This window comes from Cottoperca gobio, chromosome 12 (genome assembly GCF_900634415.1).
Source record: "Cottoperca gobio chromosome 12, fCotGob3.1, whole genome shotgun sequence".
NCBI lineage: Eukaryota > Metazoa > Chordata > Actinopteri > Perciformes > Bovichtidae > Cottoperca > Cottoperca gobio.
The window spans coordinates 12295790-12319715 of record NC_041366.1 but is presented as its reverse complement, the minus strand read 5'-3'; the positions used below and the strand labels follow the sequence as shown (position 1 = coordinate 12319715).

Here is a 23926-nt window from a genome sequence, read left to right as displayed (position 1 = left end):
AGGTCTATTCGCAGAAATGGAATATAATATTCATAACTGTTTTCATTAGTGTATAATCACTTGAAACTAAACCCTTCATATTTATATAGGGAGTGGTTTCTCTTCCACAGAGTCCACCATGTTGCACCGCCACTGCTTGGGGGGGGGGGGGGTCCTGTGCAAAAACACAGGAAAAGAGTTACAGTATAAGAAGACAGTGACCTTTTTTAAGTACTCGAGACAGACCTTCTCAATAAGATATGAGTTGTGTATTTTTGGTTATGAGTAAAATGACTCAAAAATATTGGACGGATTGACAGTAAATTTAGTATAGACTTTCAAGGTCCCCAGTAAATTAATCTTAATTAATTAATGAATTAATTACATATTTAGTTTATCCCCAGACTTTTCTTGTAGCACCACCAGCAGGTTAAAGTGTTCTCTTAGGGCCAGATCACATCACCTTTAAAAACGGCAACGTTTTGCTGCGAATTTCAAAACTCTTACATTGAGCTAAACTTGGTACAAATGATGGTGCATCGTTACAAATACATCTTTTGAATAAACTGAGTGTACCTATTGTCTCGTTAGCTAACATTGAGAGCTATTGTCCCCATAATTGTGACTGATTGATGCTAGTACGTTCCTGGCTGGCTAGCATATTAGCCGTTAGCTTGTCAGCAACATTAGTTCACCCACTAGCCCTGACAGTAGCTACTCCTTGGGTCTAGACATATATTTTCACTTGAGTAATTGTTCATTCCATCAACCTTTACACTGTAACATTTTCCCTTTTGTGCAGCTACAGGAGGCACTTAAAAGCATGTCAAATTACCCCATAAAACATTTAGAAAGTATTTGTGATTAGACTATTATGTTTCAAAACCTTCATTGTTCAAATCAGCTTGCAGTCTTTTTCTTCTTCTACTAATTTATTTGTGCATTTCTACCTTTTACAGTCCATATGCATCATACCACTCTCTGCAGTCCGCAGTAACTATGTGTCTGCGCTTTACATTTCTATTTTTGATGATGAAACACATGACAGATCTGATCTTCTTAAAGCTTGATCAATATTCTTATAAGAAGAAGCCAAGTTTTATTTCATACAAAGGATGATTAAAAACTCACACAAATACAGGTTTGTAAGGTCTGCTGTGCTGCTCTCAGAAGCAACTGTCCCAGCCTCCGTATTTATACCCATTCTAAAGACAGGAAGCCATGAAGAGCTTCCAGGTCAGTTTTCCTTTTTTCTACAACATGGGGGTTGCAGCAAACACAGATGTAATAATTAACTCAGGTCCCAGACGTGCTAATTCAATCGACTACAGACAGATGACTGGAAAGATGACTTTGGACTCTTGGTCAGGTAGTTTAGTTGTACATCTTTAGGTTAATGTTTGCATCCTCAACCAGCACATTTAAATGTCTCATGGAGCGTTTGTTTGGGAACAACATTAGTCAGTACTCTTGTATTTGGTCAATGTGACCGTCTTTTGTGCAAAAGCTACTTTTAGCTCAATAAGCAAGGAATAAACTTAAAGTTTAGTTTTTCAGAAGCGAGTAAACAGACTTCAGGTTAGGTCATCACTATAGTTTTCACAGACAATAACCTATGAAACAATTTGGGCACTGCAAAGACAGGTACTATGGAGTTGACCTGCTTTGGACCCAGAACCCAGAGAAAAGATAATTTTGGTAGAAAAACAGCTTTTTAAAACCGCAGCCCTTTTCAGCTTCCATCCATCCATCCATCCATTGTCTACCGCTTATCCGGGGTCGGGTCGCTGGGGCAGCAGCTCCAGTAAGGAACCCCAAACTTCCCTTCTCCGGGCCACATCCGCCAGCTCCAACTGGGGGATGCCGAGGCGTTCCCAGGCCAGTGAGGAGATATAATCTCTCCACCGAGTCCTGGGTCTTCCCCGGGGTCTTCTCCCAGCTGGACGTGCCTGGAACACCTCCCTAGGGAGGCGCCCAGGTGGCATCCTTACTAGATGACCGAACCACCATCAACTGGCTCCTTTCAACGTAAAGGAGCAGCGGCTCTACTCCGAGTCTCTCACGGATGGCTGGACTTATCACCCCACGCCAGCCACCCGTCTGAGAAAACCCATTTTGGCCATTTGTACCCGTGATCTCGTTCTTTCGGTCATGACCCAGCCTTCATGATCATAGATGAGGGTAGGAATGAAGATCGACCGGTAGATCGAGAGCTTTGCCTTCTGGCTCAGCTCTCTTTTCATCACAACGGTGCGGTAAAGTGACTGCAATACACCAGTTTCCTGCTGAAAGCCATGGCCTCAGATTTTGAGGTGCTGATCCTCATCCCAACCGTTTCACACTCGGTTGCGAACCGATCCAGTGACTACTGAAAGTCACAGACCGATGATTTTTTTAATGATTTTTTAGCCTTTATTTATACAGGTAAAAAAGTCTCATTGAGACACAGGGTCTCATTCTCAAGAGAGACCTGATCAGATTGTAACAGTACCATACAAGTTACAGACTTACAAGACACTAAACACAGAGGCAACAGTCAAATAAAACATCATAAAAACAATTGTCATTGAAAAAGCAAAGTGCATTTTCAATGACAAGAACAAACACCGACAGCTGATTTCTCCAGATTTTTTTAAATAAGTTTAAAATGTCCAAGGGGTATCAAGCTGGACAGCTTGGTATGGGCGGAGTCTGCCAGAAAATGTCCCTTATTTTGAAATTCCAATGTTGACAGGTATGATGACCACACTGCGAGAGTGCAATTGTAATATTGTATTTAGTGCCATCATTAGGGGAACTTTTGTATTTTTGACAAAGGAAAGACAATTGTAATATAATATGCGTGTTTAGGTCGGCATCAGTAAATGAGCTCAACATTTGATCTTTTATAAAACCTGATGGTTTTTTAATGTTGTACTTTTTACTTCATTAGATTTATTTGACATTAATTACTGTTTACAGATTTAGATTAATATAAGTTATAAACAACTAATAATTATGTATTATTATAGGTGAGGCTATCCAGCTGTATATAAAGTAAATAAAAGTGGCTCCACCTTTACCACCTGCAACAATAATAAATTAATGCCTCAATAATTATAATACAGTGATACATACATATATATATATATATATATATATATATATATATATATATATATATATATATATACATGTATACATATATATATATATATATATATATATATATATACATATATATATATACACATATATATATACATATACATATATATATATATATATATATATATATATATATATACACACATATATATATATATATATATATATACATATATATATATACACATGTATACATATATATACACATGTATATATGCTTATTAGGCCCCCTGGGGTTTTATTGGCCGCCGGCGATCGGGCAATTGCGGTCGCCAAGACTCATTTGGCCTGCCCTGGTGTGTGGTGTCTGACCGCCCTGGTGCTTGGTGCTTTGTACTAGCGCCGCTCCTAGCTCTGAGTGTCTGTGGTAACACTAAGGCCTCAATCTCACCCTGACATCGATACAGGATACCCCTTTTAGGAGGTAAGTAGCGCTAGCTAGCTGTTAGCTAGCTAATCACATCCCCATTTCCACAGACTGAGTCTCTAAAATACACTCAGGTTGCTGTCTGACAGGTCCGCGATCAGTGTCAACAAAGAGTTGCAAAACATTGCATCTAATACATGGAGTAGGCGTTGACCTTCTTCTCATTGGTCCCCGTTGGCGCCATCACGCTCCTCAGGAGTAATTTTACTTCACACACTAAAGCTAGTTTCTCCACCGAGTCCTGGGTCGGTGAACAAACTTTCATCTGAAACATTGTATGAGCTTTGAATATCAAATGGCTTATGGAATTTAAGCTCAGACATTTTTATTATGAACCTTTCCTCACTTTGTAACACTCGAAATGCATGATGATGGTCATCAAAATAATTCTCGGTGAATAGCTTGTTAATAAACAAAATGTGTTACCTTCAACCAAAAGTACATCACATATTTGACAAAAGACAAACAAGTCCACATGTATATTCTACACCATCAACTTTAACACTAGTTGAGAAAACATCTTTTGACAAAATCATTTCAAGCATTTCATTGTTGACCACATTCACATCTCTGAGGGAATAAGTCTTAATTGGTCCATACTCTTTTTATTTGAGGGTGAAGGTTTCCCAGTGATAAGCAATAGCCATCTGATGCTTTTTAGCAAGTGATTTTGTTGTTTTTGAAATAATCTTTAAACATCTCGTCTTTGGCTTCAAACCTCATAGACCACATATACAGTGGGTCATAAAATGATGCTTCGGTAGCAAGTTTCTATGTGGATACAAGTGCTTCAATAGTTTGTGGTGGTCAACAATCGAATGCTTTAAATATATTGTCTTACCTAGAGTGAGAAAAAGTGACACAACCATGTTCATTATTTTAAGTAACAACAGTAACACATTCCAGTTTTTGTTTCCTGCAGGAATGATGTCACCAAACAGTGGGATGTTTTTCACAAGACACAATGTCTGAATAGAATTCAAACCAATGCCATTGCCAGCACTGTCCAAAATTATCTTTGTCTGACGTTTCTTTCGTTCTAAAAATCCGTAGTCAAAACCATCAATCCTGGAAAGCAAGTTCTGTTGTGATATTAAGTCTTTTGTGAGATATTCAAAAAGCAATTTGATCTCACACTGAGTCACACCCTCAAGAAGGTCATGCATTATATCAAATGAGTAATTATTTCAAACATGGAAATAATTCAATGAGTTAAGTGTAGAAGTCTTTTTCAAACCATACAAGGAGTTCAATGGTGGGTTGTCTTGGAGACATTTGTAATGCATATCAAACATATTTTTTCCACGAAGGATCACTTTGGGATCTTCCTCACTGTATACTGTTTGAGAATCATTCCTCTCAATCAAACACTACTAAGACTAAGGCCTTGGGTTTTCAGTAATTTTATATAATTTATCAACGGTTCCAGTATAACACCATCAACTTCTGGCTGCTGGGATACAAATTCTGACGCATGAAACCGGTCAGTATTGTTTTAGCCTCTTATTCAGAGAGTGAGACTGGTACTAGCTGGTCAAGCAGTCTGGCTCTCAAGTCTCTGACTCTGGGTGACTCCTTCATTTTCCCCACATCAATGTTATACACTGTTGTCTGCAAGAATGTGTAACAATTCAGTAACGCAGCATCGTACGACAAATTTCCCGGGATAATCCCGTATTTTTACTTCTATCCCGCTGTCCTCCCGTTTAAATATTTTCCAGTAATTATCCCATATTTTTAACCTTTCAAAAATAAAAATAGGCCTAATTTTAAAAAGTGTACAGTGGTAAAGTGGCCTCCGGTAGAGCAGATGACACACAGAAGAGAAAACAGGAACAATAAAACAGAAGAAGAAGATGATGAGAGTCACAGTGAACATGATAGATGGAGACGCAGTTGTACCTGCCAAACAAGTTAAAACTTTATGCAAGTAACTAGACAAATGGGAGGAGACCTTCCCTTATTTAATAAAAAGCAGAGTCGGGCAAACTCGTGCTTTTTGTAAAGTGTGCCATTTAGATTGTATGATTGCACACGGCGGAAAAAGCGTCCAAGCACAAGCACGCCCAAGAGGCACAAAACATACACTGTCAATGACTTCATTTGTCACAAGAACTGTTTCAGAGGCAAACCAAGTGACCAAAGCTGAGGTAAAGATGTCGATGTAGATGTAGATGTAATGTAGCCTTCAGTTAGCCTTGAGGCAGGCACAGTCTGCAACCTATGTTTACAACAAGTCCCTTGCAGATGCTAGGGACTCCCACACTGAATACAATGTATATATGCAATTAAAATACATACATCTTATAAACATGTCTGTACAAGTAATACATACTTTAAATAAACATGTAATTCCTGAACCCGTCCCTTATGTGTTCACATTTACATTATATGGGTTGGGGCTGGCTGGCTCAGAGCTGTTAAGGCAGACCTGGGCAATGTACGGCCCGCGGGCCACATCTGGCCCTTTGGCCGGCCCTGTCCAGCCCGCATGAGGACAATCGTAAATTATAACATATATGAAAAAGTATATATATTTTTTTAAACAACACCCTTTTCAAAATAAAAGCAACACCATTGTATTGCGTGCATGGTGTAAATAACTTTCTAACTGTGTTGCTATTATTTTGAAAAGGGTGCTGTTTTTCTTTATTTACGTATGCACGTATGCAAGTAATGCTGGCCGGCTAGCCCTCAAAATGTCCGCTCACGCCAAAATAAGAAAGATTGATACAGAATGCCATGGACTGCTAAGTATTTATTTACAGAAGTGAAAGGTAAAGCCGTGTGCTTAGTTTGTGGTGCGCAGGTCGCTGTGTTCAAGGATTACAATTTGAGTCGCCGTTCAAGAACTTGTCTGATGAAGAGCGGGAAAAGGAGTCGGTTGCTTTGCTAGCTGCAAAACCAACAAGGACTTTTTACAAAACATTGCACGTCCAGAGATGCAGCTGTCAAGACAAGTTATGTCTTATCCCACAAAATCACTAGAAAAAATAAACCGTTTTCTGACGGAGAGTTTATCAAGGAGTGTTTGGTGGATTCTGCAGCACTCATATGCCCGGAGTAAAAGGAGGCATTTGAGAAGCCATGCAGTCAATGAAGGGGACAACAACAGGGAGTGATGTGTTCACGGAGGTAAATGCATGTGTGGACAAGTTGGGACTGAAATGGGACAAACTGGCAGGCGTGACAACGGATGGTTGTCCAAATCTGATGGGGAAAAATGTTGGACTTTTGAAGAGAATGCAGTATGAAGTGACATAAATGAACGGAAAGGGGTCGGTGTGACCAATGTGTAATAGTGCAAATGGTCATTCCTCAAGCTCAAGATTTATTATTATTACATTTATATCTATATTCAGCAACAAAGCATGTGCTCAAAAATTACAATCATACAACGTTACAGCCAAGCAGGATTGAGCAGATCCAAAACAAGCTAAATTAATTTTAAGTCAGTTATTAGCAAGGCACTGTACACAATTATTTTCTCATTTAACTAGTGAGGTATGTCAAGTGAATTAAGTCTTCAAATTGCAACTTAGTTAAAAAAGGTTCCCTTTTACAGTTGCTTTTCAAAGGCAATAAAAGAGTTAGTCATTACTGACATTTTTCAACATTTTAAATGCAGTCCACTGCTGAGAGGGTTTCCAGGTTTGGTCCTTGGCATTGAACAATCAAGCCGCCCATTATCTGACTTTCACCTTCTTTCCATGTAGTTGTGGATGGACTTGTTAAAAACTGCCAGGAAGAAATCAGCATCTTCCATTGTGATGCACATCGGGGGTTGGATGCGGAAAGTCTTAGTGTGAAAAACAGAAACAAAAGGGGGAGATTATGGAGCTGGAAAACGTGTAACCAGGTCATGTGCTTTATTCTGTGTTACATAGTAAAGGCAGAGCAGGCAGTTCAGACATTTCTGGAACATATGATAAGCAGCCGACACAGCAATATTCATAATATTAATCCATATTAAAATGTATTTTCAGAGTGAATTCTTTTGTCAAGCCACTATGGGGGTTTGTTAATGCAAAAAGCCCAATTTAAAATCTAACTTGTTTAACTCAGTTTTCTACAAAACAAGCATCTTAGTAGTGATGTAGATGACAGCTGTGTTTATACCACATGAGAGAGATAGAAGGTGAGTGCTGTTACCTGTCCGTAAAGTCCTCCTTTTCCTATCAGGACTCCCATGTCCTTGACGTCCTCAAAGATCTCACTCATTGCCTGAGGAGGCAGCGGGTCTCTGCTGGCCTGTGGACGACAGAGAAGAGGTGAAAGGATGATGAGGCTGGATGGGTTTCAGTAATCATAGTAAATAAATGAAAGAAACTAACTATATTAACACTGTGCAACTGCTTGTGTCCAATGGTTTCTACAGCACGGCAAGTTAGATTCAAGACTTTTTTAATGTCACTCAGAATCAAATGAAGTCCTGTACTGTAATGAACTGTACAAAATCCAAAATTGAAGAAACATAACAACAATGTTTTACTTTTTTGCTCCAGTGAAAAAGGTTGTGTGGTGGAGACGAGGGTATAACAGAACTGGGAAATACCTGGTAGAAAAATGAAGTTTTTTCAATTTGCCAATTTTGAAATATATGGAGAACGCTTCAGAATTATAAACACTAAGTCAGTATTATGAGACAGTAGAAATATGGAATATATTATGTAACCCTAAACCCTGACTATAACAATTTCTTTTTTTTTAATAACATTTCTTTATATAAGGAAACCCTATCTGCCATGTTGACCTGGATTTCTTACCTGCCACAGCCAACATTTACCCTTTATTTGGCAGGTGGCAGGTGCTAACGTCCTTCTCTGCTTGGCAGTTTTGTGTTTCTCATTCTGCATGTGGGATTCCACTGCCTTGATTCTCACCGCTCGGAGTTTAAAACACTTCCGGCACAAAATACACCGTGCCCCGCGTATTGCCTGGTACCAGTTTCAGCCATGCCGCAAAATCTTCATAGAATTTGCACTTCCCCGTGTCACTCTTGTAGTCTTGTTGGTTCCGCTATCCTGACCTGCGTGACGTTAATAAGATAGGTATTTGGTCATTCTAAAAAAAAAAAAATAGATAAGATATTATTTCAAGATTTTTTAAGACTTTTGAAAGATTGATTTAAGACATTTTAATACCAGTTAAGGCTTTATTTTTAGATTATTAAATCCATTGCCTGTTAAGGCTTTTTGAGGATCAGCTAGAACCTTGCTATTCGATTGTGACTTAAGCTCCTAACCTCTGATTGCTAATTGGCTTTATCACAGTACATCTGAATAATGGAGGTGGCAGTAGCTATCGGTTATCATACATTTAAAATTGCTACTCTAGATAATTTTGTAAAAGAAAAAAAGAGGCCAGAATACTTCTTCCTAAATTGCTAGCACAATAGTAACAAATTCTGAAAAATAATTCAGTGTAGCAAAGACAAAGTCTCACAAACCATGATGATACTGAAAACAGTATCACGAAAGAGGAACATTTGTCACAATATTTCTCAAACAAAATCAAACAAAAGGCAGAATCGACAAATCTGAACATTATACATTTTTTATAAATCTGTATTTACTCCTGGGAAACTTTCTAATTTGAACAGTTTTTGTAATGACTCTTCTCTTTGCTGGCTCTTTTCAAATACCAGTCAGTATCAACAGATAGAAAATAATTTCAAAAAACATGTCAGTGGTACATGTACTGTACTACAGAGGGTCACTGCTGCTCTGGCTAATGGTTAACTGGGGCAATGCAGAACCATGACCCCGGGAGGCCCGGCACAAACATGCACATTGTTCAAGCATGTGAGGAGAGGTGAGTGTCACTTCTGTAGCAAACTCAATACCTTGTCTTTGACCATTTCCACACCGATCTGCAGGCCTTTCCCACGGACATCACCGATTATCTCATACTTCTCTCTGAGTTTTGCCAGTTCTGTCATCAGATAGGTTCCCACATCAAGACTGATCTGCTGTGTGCCATCTTCTTTGATGGTCTGTTAAGTAAAAATACATTAGTCAGGTTAGAATTGTAATTCAGTGTGATGACAAAGATCTAGTCAGATGCAGCTATAATATTAATATGCATAGATACACTGATAAAAGAAGATGAATTCTTACATCAAGCACTGATGACGCAACAGCACAAGCTACAGGATTTCCTCCAAAGGTGTTGAAGTGAACACCCTTGGCAAATGAGGCCGCAATTTCTGAAAAATACACGAATAAACAAGCTCACACCGCCACTCACTGCTGCTTCAAATTATGATGTTGTTTTGAGCTTGTTTAGTGGAATGTGTCTAAACTCTCAACTCACAAAATAAATCTGTAAGGTAATTCCTATTCCTATCCATGTATCTTGACAATTTAATAGTGGACACACACTCAATGCACACTCCCTTATAACTGTACTTTATCTTTTAGGAAGCACAATCAGATTTTTAAACAAGGCTTTTATGTCTTACAGTATTGTCTCACCTGGTGTTGTAACGATAGCTCCCATTGGGAATCCATTACCGATGCCCTTTGCCATTGTTACAATATCAGGAATGACATCATGACCTTGGAAACCCCAGAAGTGGCTTCCTGTTCGCCCAAATCCAGTCTGGACCTGTCAGGTACAGGAAAGTTTATTTATTTTAGGGCAGTACCGAATATCTATTTTTAAATATACATTCAAAACTTCTATTGATGTTTTTGAATAAAATTTCAAATTTCTGTCGTCATATTTTATTATGTCATCACAAAAAATACAGGTGTGTGCCTCCCTATGTGTGCAAGTGGAAGAGAGAAACAGTTTTTTAACCGCAGTGGAAACTATGTTTTTGAAAGGCTAAAAGCCAACAAATATGGATTTCAGCAGATATTTTTTTAATACATTTTGCCTTTAGACACATAAGTCAGAAACAATCCTATGCAGCCACCACAAGTATCTAATTCTACAAATAGTAAAATACTAATAATATAACATAATGAAAGACTGGACGTCTTTCATTATGTTAGTTAGTTCATTAGTGCTTATCTTTATTACCCCATGTTCATATGCCTCTTCGTTTTTTTATTGGGCTGTAAACTCACCAGTGCAGATTTCCTTATCTTGCAAGATAATTTATTCTGTGAAGATGAGTAATAAACCGACTCAACTCGAATATCGACATGTTATCCCATGAGCAGTAGGTGCCTCACTTTTCTTAAAGCTGCAATAATCAGTATCAATGTTATATTTTAATATATAGCTCATTGTTTATGTTTTACGGCCTGCAACTTTACTGTTTGGTTCTGTCTTATCACTCTCATCAACCTCTTTTCCAGCAGCAGCAGGCAGCTGCTTTAGGGAAAGAAGCTCTTACAACCCACTGTTTCTAAACAGCAGACAGGCAATGTTAGCAGCTAGCTGATGAACATAGTGGAACATTCATTTAGCAGCTAAAGTACTAAATATTTCCCTCAGGGGACCAAAATAGAGCTACAATTTCGTTCACCAGAAACAAAGTTTGTACGAATCAATATCTTTTAAATTGTAAATAAAGAAAGCATTTCAAATATATAAATTGTGTATCCAACCTCATCAGCAATGCAGACCCCTCCTCTCTCTCTCACAAGTTTGTAAGCCTCCTTGAGGTAGTTTTTAGGGTATTGCACAGCTCCTCCAACTCCCTGTACAAATAAAACACATTCACATCTCACAGCCACTTCTTATGTACTGGGTAAATTCATAGATTACTTTCGAATATTACTGTGAAGACATACACTCGACAATGTGACAAAGAAACCAATCAGACATGCAAAATAATTTACAACACGTTGACTCTAAGACTACATTTCTTGTATATAATACTCCTCAACAGAATATAGTACCTGAATAGGCTCTCCAAAGAAAGCAGCAATTTGACTTGGGACACTAGTAGCAAATGTCTCTTTGAGCTGTCCAATGTATTGGTCATTTGCCATGCAATGACCTGTGGGATTAAACAAAATGTATGTAAAAAAACAATTATGTTATCTTTATGTAAAACTAATGCAGACATAAATGAGAAGTTACAAAAATAATGTCCATCTCTTATGAGCTAGTTATGAGCTGAGCAATTATTCCATATATTGTTAATCAACTTTACATAAAATAGTATATGATAACATTCTTCTGTTACTTTATGGTTCACAGTTAATGAATGATAAGTCAAAGTTTACCAACATCAGTCAAAGTGTAAGACCTTAAATAAGTATTACTCGATTATTTTTGTTATTAAAAGTTATAAAATATATTTTATTTTGTGGATTATTTTGTCCAAATTAACCATCACTATAACAACTAACCACCTAAAGGCAAACATTCCCTCTAATAAAATATGAAGTTTTATGTGGATGTTTTGTGCTGTATGTAAATTCATATGCAATTCAAAAGGCACAAAACCTCCAACATGAACCATTGTTTATCACGCATGAACAAACCACATTAAAAGACAGTAAGGTTAATGTTTTATAGAATTGTTGCAAAAGGGGATGTAATGCTTAATCTCACAGTCAATGGTTTCCTGTTTATGAGCAGTGTGAGTGTGTTGAGCTGTGGATAAATGTGTTTGTGTACCTTGTGCACAGCTGCATTCTCTGATGGTCTGCACAGGAGAGTCCCTGCAATGCCTTCCCCCCCACGGACCTCTGAACACATCTGGACACATTGTCTGTTTTTTTTAGCAGAAACTAGTCAGTTAGATCGACCAGCAACAACCATTTACTCATTAACACAGCACAAAGAAATCATCATGAAACGTGGAACGCTGCCACAACATCATTCACCCTTATTTCCAATTTCTATGGAATTTATAAGAAAACAGAAGTCAAGTCGAGAAGATGCTCATTGCAGAACGTTAATGCATAGAACATAAGCACCGAGAGGCAGGGAAAACATAAAGAAATGTTTGGAGTGACTACTAATTAGCGGCAATGTATTTCAAGTTTAGAAACGTATTGCTAGAAACGGCAGCTATATTTCAGGAAGATGCTGCCTGAGCATTGTGTGTGTGTGAGTGTGTGTGCGCCCATGGTCTTCATGCTTTTTAGTACATATATGCACTAAATGAAAAATGTAATTTCACATGTTTTAGGACAACATAGCTTCCCCCCGGTCTTCTTCTATCACACACACATCTGTCAATTCATATCACAATATAATATATATTCATCTTCATTAGAATAGAGATTATAATGTGCATGATTAGTTGCAAGTATTTCTTATATGGCACTGACTGTTATATATTCATGTATACATACATTTGTGCAGCCTAAACCATTAGCAATGGGGTATTTATATGCTGCGTTGGAAGTAAGACCCATCGTCTGTGGGCTGCCACCGTGGTATGATCCTCTGGAAGAGAAAAATCAATCTGAAACATTATAAACATTTAGATAAAAGAGAACTTATATGGCAATTAAACTATCCAGCTAGACTGAGCTGAATGAATATGAGAATGTAATTTAAACACACACATTCACAGAGAATATTATATATATAAAACACTGCCTGTGAATTTTAGTCTTTAAACATTACTATTACATTAACCGTAAAAACATTTCTCGATTTTCATATACTTTTTAAGTAATTATAAAGTACATAAGGACGTCTCTCTCTATTCGTAGTTCATAAAAAGACTTGAAAAGTACCTCAAAGTGATGATGTCGAAGTTGCCTGTGTAAAGTCGAGCCATCAACATGGCCAGGTCATTGGCTTCTGAGCCGCTGTTGGTCAGATATACAACCTGGACAGTGAAAACAAAGATCAGCAGACATTGTAACTACAGCCTACATGTTTATCCAGGCTCCTGCTTTCAGCTGATCAAACCTGCCACAGTACCTTGAGAGGATCCGGTAAGTAGGAGGCTAGTTTCTCACTATACTCATGAAGAGGAGGATAGGCGTAGATGTTTGTAGTATGCCACAGTCTCTTCAGCTGCTGCTCGGCGGCTGCTGTTACTTTTCTGTACCCACAGATCAGGAATCAGATATTAGAATGATGAATTATCTTATTAGTAAATGTATGTATAATAATTCTTGCTATCACTGTGCAGCAAGGAAAAAGAACCTTACGGGTGGCAGTGGCCCACACTGACAGTGGCCACACCAGCAAACAGATCCAGATATCGATTCCCGTCCACATCCCACAGCCACTGCATGTATCCCTGGTGGACGAACACTGGTTTCTTATAGTAGGTAACCTTCATGATCATGGGGTTGCAGTTCTGTCTGCGGATCTCCATCATCCGCTCTTTGGACATACCCTGGACAGAGACAAATGCATAGAGATAAGTTACAGACCATGTCAGTACCAACATGTTTATACCTAAATGTTATATTAATAACTTGGGTGATTACATAATACAATGCCCAACTGTGGAGACACTGTATGCCTGGAGGATATTGCTCTTACCGTGTATTCCTCTGGTTCGAAATTGCATTGGGGCATATCTGGGATGTCTGTGGGAGGGTTTTTGAAGGCTGATTTCTCACATAATGCACCTGTGAAATAAGTAGAAGGGACATTAGTTATTTGAGGGACTGCATGAGCTGACTGCGTTTCTCGGCTGAGGCTGATCAAAGCTTTACTATAACATTTGAGAGTCATTTGTGAAACAACCTGTCAGTGACATTTTACTCAGAGGTCTTTCAACTCTCATCTTTCTTTCCCCTCATTATCTACAGGTATATAGTGGTACATGTATTATTTTAATTAGTGTTTATGCTATTAATTTTTTCATGACATTCAGACTTTCAGTATTTAATCAGTATGAAACCTGGCTGACACTCCAACCACATTATGTTCCCTTTAGACCTCACATTGCGCAACACAGGAAAAAATCCTGCCTGTTGACTCTTGGTTGCCAAATGTGAGATAGAAGGAGCACTGCACCCTTTCAAGTTATATGATCAAAGCTCAACTGTTTAACCCTAAGAGAAACATTTAACTTGTAGCATGTGCAGAACTATTCCCTCTTCCTATGTAGCCCAATTACACACCAGTCCTGGTAACATTATATGACTGAAAGTATAGTATTGCAATTACTCTTTTAAACGTACTCTGCTTGTGTAATAGCTGCTCACACTTTTATGTCCTTCTATCAAATCTGCCTTGTTGGACTAATGTACCTCATGTACCTGCGACAGTCAGTTTTAATCACTAAAACTAATGCAGTCTATAATACAACAGTAGCCTACTGCAATAATCGTACTTTCATGAAGGTTGATATGTTCAGTTTTTACTGTTTTAGAGAACTTTTGATTCAACTATATGGGTTCCTGGCGCTGTTTAACTGTATTGCATTAAAGTGACAGGTGTTTCTGCTATTTAGCGCACCCTCATTAACATATATGGGTGGACAAAATAATAGAAACACCTGTCTCACATGGCATTGCATCAAAACCTCTCCAAAATAGTTTCTACAAAAACATTATTAACTAGGACTATAATAAACTGCATTAGTTTATGCTAGGTACTTAAACGAGCAACTGAGTAACACTGTGATCTTCATTTCCATTTAGCCTAATAACACTAATTAAACTAGACAATTTTGTGGATATATTCACGTAATTTGAGACTATTTGTAGTAAATTGCGTTAAACCAGTCGGGTTTGGCTAATTGAAAGATTTAACATTATTTGCTAAAACCTCTCAACAACTGTGCGTTTCTACATTACCTTACATTGACAAACATGTTCAGGTTGTATAAGCAGCATTAACAGACCATAATAACCAGTAACTCTGGATTGTGTTCGTCTCCATGGTAACTCACCACTTGCCAAATGTAATCTGACCGAACCGGGCCGGGAGCAGAACTGTCCTGTTAAAACTGCACAACGGCCACTTAGAGAGGACACAATGTTATACATGTTGGCAGGTGCAGAGGGCACACAGCTATTCTACTCCCCTCACCGTCTGACTCAGCAGCACAACACAGCTTCAAGCTTTGCTGCCTCGAACAGTGTCTGGTGGGCGGTCAGCAAATTGCCCAGATTACACCAAAGTGGCCCCTCGGACACGTCACAGGAGGCGTGTGCACATACACAAATCACATTTGTAAACAAAGTGTTATATTTAGTTTAGTTTAGTTTACACTTTTATTTTACTTAAGTCTTTTAATTTCATGCTATATTGTTCTAATATGTTACTACATTTTATGTATATTTTCAGTATTGTGACTATGCATGATTGTGCGTGATGCATGATTCCAGCTGATCCAAGAGGCTTTTTAAATAGTGTATTTATCTTAAGGAGTAGGAAAATCAAATTCACCAACCTTGGGGATACATGGTTTTTATTGGACAGGAAGGGTATGAAAAATTGGGATCTGAAAAGTAAAAGTATAAAGTTGTATAAAATGTAAATACTCAAGTAAAGTACAAAAACAATAAATTCGTACTTACGTAAAGTAGGCCTACTTGAGTAAATGAAGTTTACGAACATATATATGATCGATTTGACGCATATTCCATGTTTGTGTAATCCTTCCGTCTCCCAGTAGGTGGCGCCGTTGAGCAGAGCAGCCACCTGTGACGTAGAATGCTACTAGAAACCAACGAGAGAAGAAGAACAACAAAAGCAGCTACAGCTTTTCAGGGTGGTAACACATCATCCTCTCCTGCTTCTGGGTTTACATTTGGTCTCATTTAAAAAAAAATGTAACTGGAACCAAAGAGAGTTTTGCGGTCTGAAGGCTTGTGTGAAATAGTAGCTTGTCAGAAGCAACGCTTTATTGTTTTCAGACCCTGTTTGTGAATTCGGCAGCTAAGCTAGCTCTGAGGTTAGCTCCTCTTCAACTGGCTCGTCAACGTCTGACAGACAGTCTAACGGAGATAATCAGCCAGTGTTTACCGTCCAAGTTAACCCGACACCTCTCCCTCAGCCTGCCCGCTGCTAATCTTCAGGTAAATCAGGTCAGTCGTTGTTTTTAGTAAACATACTGTACATCTGGTTTGTATATGCTGCAAGAGGGAGACCGTGCATCAGACTCTGTTATGGACAAGTGTAGCTAATACAACTTCACTCAGCTTTTGATTTGTTGTGAACACAGACTCAAAAACACAAATCTTTAGGCCTTTTGTTCAAATTGTCTTTCAATTAGAAAAGGTTTAACAGACCCACGTTAACTAACATTTGTTTTATTGTCATGTGATTTATTTTTGAACATTTAACTAACATAGATAATGTATTCTTTTGATTAATAATATATAAACTTCCTTAACAATGTTACAAAGTGCTTTACAAAATGAAGTATAACATATAAATACATATCAAACCTTTCAAAGGGCTTTCAAAAAGAGAAACATTTTAAGAAGAGATTTCAATGAAGGAGCATACTATGTTTATTCCATTGTTAGGATATGTTAATATTTATTTAATTAATTAATTAATAATTACTTTGTATATTGTGTACATATACACTGTATGTGATATGATTACATTTTGGAGAAGATTAGTGGTACACCACCACACATTTTTGAGAAGTTATCAAAATGTGGAATATATTTAATTCACTTCAAATGACAATCAAATAAGTTAATGCAATTTCATTGTTTAATTATAATGCTGCCTTGACAAAAAGTGAATCTGCTAAAAATAAATTGTCCATTTGTCTATCAACAGATAATCAGCAACAAGTTTGACGATCAATCATGTCAAGTCAAGTCATTTATCATGCAAAAATGACAAACATTAGCTTGTTTCAGCTTCACAATTGTGTGAATTTGCAGCGTTTTTCAGCTGTTGGTTGGACAAAACAAGCAATATGTTACATTTGTTGTTAGTTGAAACCTTAAAAAGTCAGTAACAAAAATCGACAACACAACAGTCATGATACCGCAAAAGCCAAAGTTCCTAACAGTATCTGCTCTAATGATTTTGATATATATTGATCTATTCAGCTCTGTTGTAATGTCAAGAAACGGTACAGCTGACTTGTTATGTTTTTAAAGATTGTTTTGTTTTTTGGTTACGTCTCTTTGGAAGTGTAGACATGGGAAGTCTGAGCAGTAGGTTCCAGTCCCCCTCTCAGGGATCAGAGGAGGCTGCAGAGGGCACAAGTACCAGCCACAAGCATGGATGTGAGTGTAAGAAAAGGAAACGAAATGCCCAGTGTGACTGTGACAGTGAACAAGAGGAGGACGATGCCATACTCGATACACCTCGCAGGTAAGACTAGTTAAGGAAAAATAATTTCAGTGTGCGATATCTTTATGTCATCAATATGTTGTCTTACATTTGTTTTTGTCTCTCCTTTGTTGTTTGTTTGTGTTTTCCAAACTTGAGCAGGAAGAAATTGAAAAGCACATCCCGATACATTTATCAGACATTGTTCCTGAATGGAGAAAACAGTGACATTCGCATCTGTGCTCTGGGACAGGAGTGGAACCTCCACAAAGTGTACCTGTGCCAGGTAAAAAAAGCAATACAAAAAATCCCCAAAGACAATTCGTGATCATTTCTTTCATGTGGGTTATTGTTGTCTGTCCTTTTAATACACTTTATTTTTCTTGTCTCTCTCCCTCCTTCTTGCATTTTCCAGTCAGGGTATTTTTCCAGCATGTTCAGCGGTGCTTGGAAGGAGTCTAACATGATGGAAATCAATTTGGAGATCCCCGACCAGAACATCGACACCGAAGGTGAGAAGACCTCAGTCACAGAAAGCAGCAGTCAACTGTGGTTATGTATTTTACTGATAGAACTTCATTGTGTGTGTGTGTGATTGTGTGCGTGTGATTGTGTGTGTGTGTAGCTTTTCAAGTCGTATTTGGATCCTTGTACCGGGATGATGTTCTGATCAAGCCCAGCAGAGTTGTCAGTATTCTTGCAGCTGCTTGTATGCTACAGCTGGTCAGTACATGGAATTGTCTCAAACATAACATTCTTATCTTGAATGAATTGATTTCGTACATGCGGTCATATGATACTAAATCTAATTAAATCTCATGATTTGTTGTTGTCTACAGGATGGCTTGATCCAGCAGTGTGGAGAGACCATGAAGGAAAACATCAGTGCGAAGACTGTGTGTGGCTACTACGCTTGTGCCAGCAACTATGGCTTGGATTTAGTCATGAAAAAGTCAGATTTTAATTATTTAAAAACACAGTAATTCGAGGGTAAAACAGTATTTTGTGCTGTGTTCTCACATCACACTGTGTATGTGTTTGTGCAGGTGTCTTGAGTGGCTTCTGAACAACCTGATGACCCACCAAAATGTCGACCTGATGAAAGAACTTGGGTGTGTGTGCTCAGCTCTGTTCTTTAGTTTTTACATCATCTATCCTTTCTTTAGGTATCATTGTAACTTTTCTGATAATGAAGCTATCAAATGCAATTTTATTTCGGCATGATGATGACCATGTGCTGTTTAATTAGATTGGTCTCAAATAGTTTTACTTCTGGGACTTTTTGAGGGCAATCAAATGGCTGTGGTGTAACAATATTATGATCATACATCTCCAGGGCAGAGGTGATGGAGCAGCTCATCCAGTCCTCGGACCTGTTTGTCATGCAGGTGGAGATGGATGTGTACACTGCTCTGAAAAAGGTACATCAAATGTGTACACTTCATAGCTCCCAGATACACTCAGTGTCGCATGAGACCTGCTTCTAAGAGCTTTCTTTGTAATTTTCTCTCTCTGCAGTGGATGTTTCTGCAGCTCAATCCATCATGGGACGGCCCAATCAAGCAGCTTCTGGCTGACGCTGATGCCTGGCTTTGCAAACGCAGGACAGGTATAGCAAGGCCACATCTTATGAGGGAGTGATCTTCACATGCAATCTTTTCGATTGGTAGCCACACACAGATGTTTGACTCTGTCTCCAATTGTCTTTGTTCTACAGACCTGTGTGAGCAAGAGCCCTTCTTTAACACAGAGGAGGGGGAACCTTTTTGTTCTGTGTTCAAATACGTTCGTCTCCAGTACATCATCAACGATCTCGCATCTGCGCGCATCCTGGAGAGAGATAATATTTTTCCCCCTGGTGAGATGTGGCTTCATTTCAACATGAATGTGCTTCTTCTATGCTTTGGAAAAACACATCTTTAATTTCATTATCTGGAATCAAAGACATTTAGTGTTTTCAAATGGAGTAAATGATTTGAATTCAGTTCAAATCAAATTTAAATTCCGTTTTCATGGGCTTTCTCGTTACTTGACTGATTATTCTAGGGGACAAAAAGCCCAGTTTATGTAGGCCAATAGTCTATTTCCATCTTTGTACTTGTAATTCCTAACTTGTCTCATTTCATTGTTAGTGGTATAAAGATTTAGACAAACTTAGTCTGACATTTAACAAGATGTTTACATTTCTAGGAATTGTCTTTTCCACGTGTATATGTCCTATTTATATTTGATATTCCAACTTTTTCCAGATTGGTTAACGTCGGTGTACAAAAACCAGTGGTTCGCTATGCTCCGGACAGAGTTTGACAATGATAATGGGTGAGAGACTGAACAATTGCAATGTCACCTTTTTTTTCAGCTGCTGCAGCATCTTCATGTTATAACATAAACTATATGCATATTAACGCTGTCACCTGTCTGTCATTAGTCCCCAGGAAGCTAACAAAGATGAGTTTGAGCTGAGCAGTATGAGGTGCGGCAGGAAACTGACTAAAGATGGAGATGTGAGTTGGACAATCGCGCTGCTACAGTTACATTTGTTCCTTTTTATAATGTTTTTAAAGAAATAACAAACAAATATTTTCCTCTCCTCAGTACTGCTGGCGGTGGACAGGCTTTAACTTTGGTTTTGACCTGCTGGTGACATACACAAACCGTTTCATAGTCTTCAAAAGAAATACTTTGAGTCAGCCATGTGGGGGCGCTGTGAGTCTGCAACCTCGAAGGCATCTGGCATTCAGGTGTGTCTTTGACTATTTATCTAAATTATGCGTACTGCTGTGAATTTGATCAACTTTTTAACTTTGTAAACTCGTGTGCAAGAAGAGTTTCAAACAGAACAAATATTTTGTGATGTAGGACTTCTAAAAGTTTCTATACATTCACGGGAGTGTAGTGCAAATACTGAAAAGTGACATTTTAATTGAAGATATGTATTTGAGTTCAACTGCAACAGAAACTACTTTACCTATTTCATCTGAATGATGAGCTTTTTTAAATATTTTTATGATTTGGCAATAATGAATTGTGATTAGTATTCTATTTATTAACTCATTGTATTCTGATCTTATTTACTGAAATTGCAATAGAAAGCATCATATCCATTTTAGACCATAGCCGCATTTGTACAACTGAACTTATTTGGTTATTTTAAATAATAGTCATGTATTGAAACTAGGTGTTTGATGTTTATTTAAAAGAATAGCTTTGGCATTTCAGGAAATGTGTTCACTTTCTTCCCGAGAGTTAGGCATTATCCTTGGACAGGGCTAGGGTAGCCGTGTCCCCATCTGCAGTCTTATGCTAAGCTACGTTAGCCAGCTACTGGTGGTAGCTCTATATTAACCTTACACTGTAAGGTGTGTATGTTCCTGCAGCTTTAATGTTGGAAAGTCTTTAACTTACTTTTGACAATCTTTATTTGTTCAGGTTACGCCTTGCCTCTTTTGATAGCCGTGGAAAGTTGGTCTGCAGTCGCTCAACAGGTTACCAGCTTCTCACCCTTGAGAAAGACCAGGTCAGTGAGCACTGTTAACCTGTAGATGTAGAAGGCTTAAGTGTCATGTTATTAATGACCTTGTATAAGATGCTCAATGATCAATATTCTTCCATTCCCTCCAATGACTCAGGAGTATGTGGTGATGAACCTGGACAGCCGGTTGTTGACGTTCCCCCTCTATGTATGCTGTAACTTCCTGTATACGTCGCCTCACTTGGACCATCGGTCAGATTCCTCAGAACAAGAAAGCACTGCACGCAGCGTGTCTTGATGCCCGTTCAGCGGCCATTAACTGTTCCTCTGGGAACGCTGAGACACTGACACAAGCTTGTACGTACAATCCACCGCCACTTTTGACATCACTTTGACATTGGACATACCATCTGCATGCTTATGTAACACAGTGAGGTGTTTGGGGAAAAGGTTTTGTATCTGTGTATTCAGTGTTTTGGCACATTTTAAGAGTCAGCTCCACATACATGGGGTTTCCAGGGGAACACAGACAGTGGCCAGGAGGTATTAAGCCACTTTTCTATTCAGAGCAGCTACAAACTTTGGACCTCTGCCATGAACTGTCTGCACTGGGATGTTGGTCGTTTCTCAAGATGGAAAATCCCCAAGTCCCGTATATTAATGGAACCTCTATTAATTTATCGGTGTGTATGGGGGCATTGTCATCCTGGAATAGGGTAACATCATAAGGGTGAAACTGGACTTTTACTGACTTGTATGGGAAGTTTCAAGCCTGTTGCTCATTCTGACCGACTGTGGGATGTGGTCAGATACACATACCACCTCAACTGCATTAAGTGGCTTTCCCTGCCCTCGCTGCTATGTGAAAAGTTGCACGCTCAAGTGGAGCACAGTTGATGACTACACTTTTTTGAATTGTGAAAACTGACTGATAGATGCAGTTAAGCAGGAGTTTCAGCCTGTGTTTTATCACTCTTTAACCCCTGGAAGTCCATCCCACATAGTCTAAAGTGTGACATCTCTCTGCTGTTAATTCAATTTAATTACAGTTGAATTCAATATGATTTATTGGCATGAATGTAACAGATAATATTGCCAAAGGATAAAGTAACAATTCTACACCAGGGCAGCTTCTGTTAAGACTTTCAAATGATAAAGTCCACCACCTCTTCTGTAACATGGAGTATGGCGATCACCACTCCCAGATTATACCCCATATCTTTGTACATTGTAAATAACATTTGCTATAATATTCATGATAAAACAATATTATAGAACAACATTGCATTCAAGTTATAAAAGTAAAGTCTCAAAGCCCAAGTAACCCTGCTGATGTTACATACGTACACCTACAACGTGAGGAAAATCAATACATAACCCTATAATCTTTTTGTGCGTTAGCCTCATTTACACAGTTTGCACTTGGATGTCCGATCACTGACGTTGACTTTCTGATGTTTACAGCGTTGAAACTCACGGACATGTTGACAGACCTCAGATTTTGAGGCTTTTATCAGTGTTAACCAGCTACACTGTCAAATGTCTATTTGCTAGAGTTACTGGAGTCCACTGTTCCTCTTTTGCAGTGCAGTTTCTCCCTGTTTGACACATTGAGGCAGGCTATTTGCTCTCATCACCATATAAAATACTTTTGCAGTTACGTTGTTGTACATGTCTGTACTGTTGATTAGGTCAATATTTGTTTGGCAATTTTGAAAATCTGTTACCTCATGCTGTTTTTGAAAACCTGTAAAGCGGACATGTACTGCTAATTTATTGTAGTTATCCTGATTCGCCCGTATAGCTGTAACTGTCATGAAGTTCAGTTTAAAATGTTTTTGTTTGGTTTTTATTTATTTTTTACTTCATTTGTACGAATTTATTTTTGCAAAAGAAAATATGTATACAATTTTTTCGACAGCCAATAAAACGGCCCATTCCCCCGTGGGCTGTGGTGCTATCGCATGTTTTCTCTCTTTTTCCAATGTAGGTCTTTAATACAGCTGCACAGTTATTCACACATTTATGCTTCTGTAGATATTACAAGAAGCCCGATTTCCTGCTTAGTGATGTTCATTGGGACACAGTTACATATTTGACCGAGCTGTCCTAGCAATTTTATTGTATTTATCACTTTGTGATGACTAATCCTTTTATTGTATACATCAGATGATCACTGGAAAACATCAATAACCAGGCCTACACAACATATTCTCTGCATGGTCCAGATTCAGGTTCTCAGGTTGGATTGAAACTAGCAGATCTTTGTCTCAGCACTAATAAAAAAAAAAAATACTTAGTCAAACATACTGGCGGTTTGAAAATGACATACATAAGAAGCTGTGAGAAACCCCACTGTATTTAGTGTGGTGTCACAACTTTCATTAAGGCGCCAGCCTCTTAGTCACTTGTTCTACATTTATGATGTAAAGGACCTAAAACAATTTAGTCTTGGGTTCTGCCAGAGATTAACAAACCATTATCAAGTCTTTTTAATGTTATCAGAAATGATGCCATGGTTTCAATATCATTACATTTTCTATATGAACATAGACAATATATTAGATTTGGACCAAATAAATGGGTTGTGGGATTTACATCATATCTACAGTGTGTTTACGGCTTCTTGTATTTGTTAATGTACAATGTTCTCCTGCAGTTACTTTCAGTGTTGCCTTTCTTGTACCATTTGTATATAATTGAGACATTAAAATGTTTACAAAAAGCATCCCTGGCATTCATCATTTCCTCAATAGTTCAAGCAGATC

General features: G+C 38.3%; 2 protein-coding genes across 7 annotated transcripts; one reads left to right on the top strand and one right to left on the bottom strand.

Moving 5' to 3' along the window:
• Window positions 1-6876: 6876 nt before the first annotated feature.
• Window positions 6877-15509, bottom strand: agxt2 (alanine--glyoxylate aminotransferase 2). 2 transcript variants are annotated; one of them, XM_029444836.1, is made up of 14 exons: window positions 15333-15509; window positions 13973-14061; window positions 13633-13823; window positions 13400-13523; window positions 13210-13304; window positions 12820-12913; window positions 12137-12230; window positions 11410-11510; window positions 11116-11208; window positions 10030-10162; window positions 9673-9761; window positions 9399-9548; window positions 7706-7804; window positions 6877-7352 (listed from the first exon to the last, which is right to left on the bottom strand). In XM_029444836.1, the coding sequence occupies exons 1-14, from the start codon at window positions 15427-15429 to the stop codon at window positions 7251-7253; spliced, it is 1551 nt and encodes a 516-aa protein (XP_029300696.1). In that variant the 5' UTR covers window positions 15430-15509; the 3' UTR covers window positions 6877-7250. The 2 variants fall into 2 exon arrangements, 1 of the variants encoding a protein (XP_029300696.1); XR_003833191.1 differs by having other exon boundaries at window positions 7308-7352; window positions 7706-8582.
• A 546-nt stretch (window positions 15510-16055) lies between these two features.
• On the top strand, window positions 16056-23884 carry gmcl1 (germ cell-less, spermatogenesis associated). 5 transcript variants are annotated; one of them, XM_029444663.1, is made up of 15 exons: window positions 16056-16464; window positions 17551-17728; window positions 17846-17972; window positions 18102-18198; window positions 18312-18409; window positions 18526-18638; window positions 18733-18798; window positions 19023-19107; window positions 19205-19295; window positions 19404-19544; window positions 19936-20005; window positions 20115-20190; window positions 20282-20427; window positions 21116-21203; window positions 21316-23884. In XM_029444663.1, the coding sequence occupies exons 2-15, from the start codon at window positions 17553-17555 to the stop codon at window positions 21454-21456; spliced, it is 1515 nt and encodes a 504-aa protein (XP_029300523.1). In that variant the 5' UTR covers window positions 16056-16464; window positions 17551-17552; the 3' UTR covers window positions 21457-23884. The 5 variants fall into 5 exon arrangements, with proteins under 5 accessions (XP_029300523.1, XP_029300526.1, XP_029300525.1 ...); XM_029444666.1 differs by having other exon boundaries at window positions 17546-17728; XM_029444665.1 differs by having other exon boundaries at window positions 16056-16473; window positions 17546-17728.
• Window positions 23885-23926: the final 42 nt, after the last annotated feature.